At 43.3% G+C, this 6,402-nt stretch overlaps 1 protein-coding gene across 1 annotated transcript; it reads left to right on the forward strand.

The window, feature by feature from the left end:
• Positions 1-913: 913 nt before the first annotated feature.
• Positions 914-2,497, forward strand: LOC109756110 (uncharacterized). Its single transcript, XM_020314966.1, has one exon. It carries the CDS (start codon positions 914-916, stop codon positions 2,495-2,497), a length of 1,584 nt encoding a protein of 527 aa, XP_020170555.1.
• Positions 2,498-6,402: the final 3,905 nt, after the last annotated feature.

A 6,402-nucleotide genomic window follows, 5' to 3' on the forward strand; every position in this document is an offset into this window, starting at 1 on the left:
TTCTCCTATGCATTCCTTGAACAACACTTGATTTGGTTGGGATATCCTGTGAGTGAGCACATCATTTACTTCAGCTAACCAAATAAACCAATCTCAGATGGTTTGATCAGAATTAGCAGTGATGAGGATGTGCAGCATATGATCAGAGCTAGTGCTGAGCATAAGATGCTTGTAGTCATGGTTGACCTTACAGATTTCATTAGCAACTTCAGGTCTGACTTGGTGTGCACATTGCCCCTATCTTTGATAACAGCAACAACAAGTTTTGCAGCAGCAAGTGCATCCCCTTCCCATAGCCTAGTTTCAGTCTTTGTAGAAGATCCTTTGTCAGAGATTGCAGCAAATGGAACAGACCCACAGAGTTTGCTTATTGAGGGTGCTGAGCACAACATGCTAACTGAAGATCCCTTGTCAGAGATTGCACCAATTGGAACAGACCCACAGAGTTTGCTTATTGAGGGTGCTGAGCACAACATGCTAACTGAAGATGGAGAAACAGTTATTGAAGATGTAGTTGTTTCAGATTCTGATTTCAGTGACAGTGACTATGACATAGATGATGGTGATGATGATCTTTATGATGACAACATTGACTTTGATGTTGATGAAGAAGCTGATCAGGATGAGGATGATGTGGAGCCTGAATACTTGCTTGAGGATGAAGATCTCAACCTATCAACTGAGCAAGCAGATGAACCTAGGTACAAGTTTAAAGATTTCAATGCAAAGGTGGACATGATTTCCCCTGTGTTTAAAGTAGGGATGGTATTTGCTGATGTGGTTGAGCTAAGACATGCACTGACTGCATATTCAGTTAGAAACAGAGTGCAGATCAAGAAGATAAAGAATGACAAGAGGAGAGTTGAAGCAGTTTGTGAATTGCCCATGGTACCTGTATGCTGGCAATGACAACATGACAGGGGGATTTGTCATCAAGACTTACTATGGAGAACATATATGCCAGAAGAAATGGAAGATAAGGTCGCTGACAGCAAAATTCCTCTGCAAGTATTTCATAGATGAGTTCAGAGATGACCAGAAGATGTCACTAGGTACATTTTCAAGAAAGATCACCAAGGAATTTCATGTCACCCCTAACAGATGGAAGCTAGCTAGGGCAAGAACTGCAGCACTTAAGGAGATCCATGGTGATGAAGAAGAGCAGTTCAGTAGGCTTTGGGACTATGGTCATGAATTGAGGAATACCAACCCTGGGTCTACATTTCTTCTGTCAACTGAGCTTGTTAAAGACAAAGATTTCTCACAGGGCAGGAAATGTCTGAAAACTCTATATTGGTCTTATGATGCATGTAAAAGGGGGTGGCTCAAGGGATGCATGCCTATTATTTTCATTGATGGTTGTCACATGAAAAATAGGTTTAAAGGAGTGTTGCTTAGTGCAGTGGGTATTGATCCTAATGACTGCATTTTCCCCATTGCAATGGGTTGGGTAGAAGTAGAGTGCACAAGTTCTTGGGAGTGGTTTCTCACTACATTGAGAGATGACCTTAACATCACAAATACTGCTCCTTTCACTATTATGAGTGACAAGCAGATATGTTTGATCAATGTTGTGCAAAAACTCTGGCCAGATGCTGAGCATAAGTTTTGTGTTAGGCATATTTATCAGAATTTCAATGAGAAGCACAAAGGAGAGTTGTTGAAGCAAGATCTGTGGGCCATTGCAAGAGCAGCAAACAGGGTGAAGTGGAGCCAAAACTGTGAGAAAATGGATGGACACAGTGCAGCTGCCTTCCACTGGACTGAAAGACTTGATCCAAAGACATGGTGTAAATCATTTTTTAGTGTCTTTTCCAAGTGTGATATTCTGCTGAACAATAACTCTGAAGTATTTAACAGCTACATTCTGGAGGGCAGAGAGATGCCAGTGCTGTCAATGCTGGAATACATTTTTTACAAGATCATGCAAAGGCTAGTGAGTAAACAGAGAGAGGCCATAGAGAAGTGGGTAGGGCAGAGAATATGCCCAAAGATCAAGAAGGAACTAGACAAGAACACTGAGTTTGCTGCTAATTGCCATGTCTCAGAAGCTGGCCAACAATTGTTCAGAGTTCAGTCTGGTAACTCTAGTTATACAGTTGACTTGTGCTTGCACACTTGTGACTGCAGGAGATGGCAGCTGTCTGGAGTACCATGTGGCCATAGTATAGCATGCTGCAGGGAGGAGAGAATTGACCCTGAGACAATGGTTCTTGACTGCTACACTTTGGAGAATTATCTGAAAGCATATGGATACACTCTGGTTCCACTTAGAGATCCAAAGCATTGGGAGAAACAGAATGGTTACAAAGTATATCTACCAGTTTTCACTAAATACTTGGGAAGGCCAAAAAAAAACAGGAAGAAAACACCAGAAGAGAAGAGAAGCAAGAATGGTGTTAGATATTGGAACAAAAAAGGTGTGACGATACACTGCTCAATTTGTGGCAGAGCTGACCACAACAGAAAGGGCACTACTGATGGCAGGAAGCACTAATTGCAGAAGGAGTAGAGCTTGTTGATGAGAACTATGATGACCCAACATTTCTTCAGGTATGCTTCAGTTGCATCATATTTTTTACAGTTGGCTCTACTGCATGAAATGTGGTTAACTTCCTAAAATGAGCTTATCACTACTGGAATCAGCTTCTTTGCCGTCCGCCATGGCGGACGGCAAAGGCATAGATCACGGACGGCAAACTTCTTTGCCGTCCGCTAGCGGACAACAAACTGTCCGGATGAACACGTGCTAGCAAAGGCCTTCTTTGTCGTCCGCTTCTTTGAAACGGGCGGCAAAGGATTACGCCGTCCGCCATCCGAGGCCAGCAGACGGCAAAGACAGCGTACGGCAGTGCGGTGGCGTGAGAGCCGTTAGGGAGGTTTACGGCGCTCTTTGCCGTCTGCCAGCGGACGGCAAAGAGTCAAAGCTTTTTGCCGTCTGCCAGCGGACGGAAAGAGTCAAAGCTAGGCGGTACTGGGAAGCTGCCACGTGGCCAGCTATGCCGTCCGCCAGCGGACGGCAACGTGATTTGAATCTTTGCCGTCTGCTGGCAGACGGCAAAGTGACCAAATAGGCAGCCAGTGTTCCCAGGTTTTACAGGTAGCTGCCACGTGTCCTCTTTGCCGTCTGCTAGCAGACGGCGAAGCTCTTTGCCGTCTGCTAGCGGACGGCAAACAGGCTACATATCCCCTGTTTTTATTTGAATCCATTTAATTTCACAGGAATTCACACACAGATATACATATTTTTTTTTCACATGCACAGCACACATATGATGTATCCAACACATAGCTCCATCCATGACAACATACATACATAATAAGAAACAGAGTTCCATCCATACATATTACAGTAACATCACAATGTTCATCCCACACATTGTTCCATGCATCCATATAACAAGTTCCACATTTTTCATCGATACAAACGAAAAAAGGGAAACAAGCACTCCATCCATGCAAGCTTCCATATAGTGAATTAAATCTGCAAAATGGGAAACAAGAAAGTTAGAAGAAGAAGACTAGAATCAGAAGAAGAAGAAGAAGAAAATGAAGAAGAAGAAGAAGAAGAAGTAAGCATACTTAGGTAAAATGGATCTAACCTAGGTAATTGTGCCATTTTTGAGTGAACTAAGCATATTATGCCATTTTTTATATAACTTAGAGCTAACTTCATTTTGGAGAAGAAGAAGAAGAAAACTAGAAGAAGAAGAAGAAGACTAGAAGAAGAACTTCTTCTTCTTCTTATCTTCTTCTTCTTTTTCTTCTTCTTCTTTTCTTCCTATTCCTTCTTTTCTTCCTCTTCCTGGATTTTCTTCATCTTATTATGTCATTTGTGGACTAAATAGGCTAAACTATGTCATAAATGGACTAAATAGGCTAAATAAGAAGAAAAATGTCTTTTTTAGCTTACCTAGCTAATTATCCCATTTTTGACCTAACTAAGCATATTATGCCATTTTTGATATAACTTAGAGCTAACTTCATTTTGGAGAAGAAGAAGAAGATGAAGAAGAAGAAGAAGAAGAAGAAAACTAGAAGAAGAAGAAGAAGAAGAAGGAGGAGGAGGAGGAGGGGGAGGAGGAGGAGGAGAAGAAGACTAGAAGAAGAAGAAGAAGAAGAAGAAGAAGATTGATAACCCAAAACTATAGGGGATCGCAACAGTTTTCGAGGGTAGAGTATTCAACCCAAATTTATTGATTCGACACAAGGGGAGCCAAAGAATATTCTCAAGTATTAGCAGTTGAGTTGTCAATTCAACCACTCCTGGATAACTTAGTATCTGCAGCAAAGTATTTAGTAGCAAAGTAGTATGGAAGTAACGGTAACAGTAGCAAAAGTAATATTTTTGGGTTTTGTAGTGATTGTAACAGTAGCAACGGAAAAGTAAACAAGTGGAGAACAATATGTGAAATGTTCGTAGGCATTGGATCGGTGATGGAGAATTATGCCGGATGTGGTTCATCATGTAACAGTCATAACATAGGGTGACACAGAACTAGCTCCAATTCATCAATGTAATGTAGGCATGTATTCCGAATATAGTCATACGTGCTTATGGAAAAGAACTTGCATGGCATCTTTTGTCCTACCCTCCCGTGGCAGCGGGGTCCTAGCGGAAACTAAGGGATATTAAGGCCTCCTTTTAATACAGTACCGTACCAAAGCATTAACACATAGTGAATACATGAACTCCTCAAACTAAGGTCATCACCAGGAGTGGTCCCGATTATTGTCACTTCGGGGTTGCCCGATCATAACACATAGTAGGTGACTATAGACTTGCAAGATAGGATCAAGAACTCACATATATTCATGAAAACATAATAGGTTCAGATCTGAAATCATGGCACTCGGGCCCTAGTGACAAGCATTAAGCATAGCAAAGTCATAGCAACATCAATCTCAGAACATAATGGATACTAGGGATCAAACCCTAACAAAACTAACTCGATTACATGATAAATCTCATCCAACCCATCACCGTCCAGCAAGCCTACGATGGAATTACTCACGCACGGCAGTGAGCATCATGAAATTGGTGATGGAGGATGGTTGATGATGACGATGGCGACGGATTCCCCTCTCCGGAGCCCTGAACGGACTCCAGATCAGCCCTCCGAGAGAGTTTAGGGCTTGGCGGCGGCTCTGTATTATAAAACGCGATGAATCCTTCTCTCTGATTTTTTCTCCCCGAACACGAATATATGGAGTTGGAGTTGAGGTCGGTGGAGCTCCAGGGGGCCCACGAGGCAGGGGGGCGGGCGCGCCCCCACCCTCGTGGAAAGGGTGTGGGCCCCCTGGCGTTGATTCTTTTGCCAGTATTTCTTATTATTTCCAAAAATAATCTCCGTGAAGCCTACCATGGCAATTCTGCTCAAAATAACGTCAGTCCGGGTTAGTTCCATTCAAATCATGCAAGTTAGAGTCCAAAACAAGGGCAAAAGTGTTTGGAAAAGTAGATATGACGGAGACGTATCAAATATCTTCTTCTTCTTATTCTAGTCTTCTTCTTCTCCTACTTCTTCTTCTTCTTCCTCATTTCTTCCTATTCCTTCTGTCCTTCCTCTTCCTTGATTTTCTTCATCTTATTATGTCATTTCTGGACTAAATAGGCTAAATTATGTCATAAATGTACTAAACACGCTAAATAAGAAGAAAAATACCGTTATCACGGAGTTGTAGGAATGGTCGGGGCTGCGTCAGTGCCACACGGAGGTGAAGGACCAGTCGGGGTTCCGGCATTGGCAGAAGTAGTGGTCGATGCTTGTCGAGAGCCATGCTGCACCAAAGATTATTTCGAATAATGTCTCGTTAGCAAGTTCGCAAACTGAAATGTGAATAGTAGTAAGCAACGACCATTCAAATCAAACTCACCGTGGTCGCCGGAGCAATCTGGGGCATCGGCGGAGGGGCCAGACCGGTTTTCTCGCACATGGTATACACATTTGGTTCTCACGAGTCAATCATATTAGATAGTAATGCGAACATTACGTGCATGATTGGGCTAATATGCACGAGAAACGTACCACGATGAGCTCGTATAGGGCCCGGTTAGCGCTGTCGTTTCGGTTCCTCTCCTCCTCCAACAGCTTAGCCGTCCTCTCCTCCATCTCCCTCTCCCTCTCCGCCGCCTCCCTTTGTGTCTCCCTTTTTGCCTCCTCCACAAGCGCCTTCGTCTTCAATCTCTCTTTCTCAACAATAGCCTGCAACACACCACTCCTCGTTAGCATTGTAATCATCGACGGACGCACACACAATGTAATGGAGGAAAGGTGAGAAGAGTCCGTATAACTAACCGCCATGGCGATCTCCGCGGGCCGTGCACGAGGCGTTATCTCAGGATCAGAGCTACTCAGGCGCTTCTTGATCTGCGGGAGAGTCTTAGGACAACGTATCAGT

Source organism: Aegilops tauschii, chromosome 2, assembly GCF_002575655.3.
Source record: "Aegilops tauschii subsp. strangulata cultivar AL8/78 chromosome 2, Aet v6.0, whole genome shotgun sequence".
Taxonomy (NCBI): domain Eukaryota; kingdom Viridiplantae; phylum Streptophyta; class Magnoliopsida; order Poales; family Poaceae; genus Aegilops; species Aegilops tauschii.

What these genes read in the sequence shown, in the direction of transcription:
- LOC109756110 (XM_020314966.1), top strand. Translation starts at nt 914, where the DNA reads ATGACAGGGGGATTTGTCATCAAGACTTACTATGGAGAACATATATGC.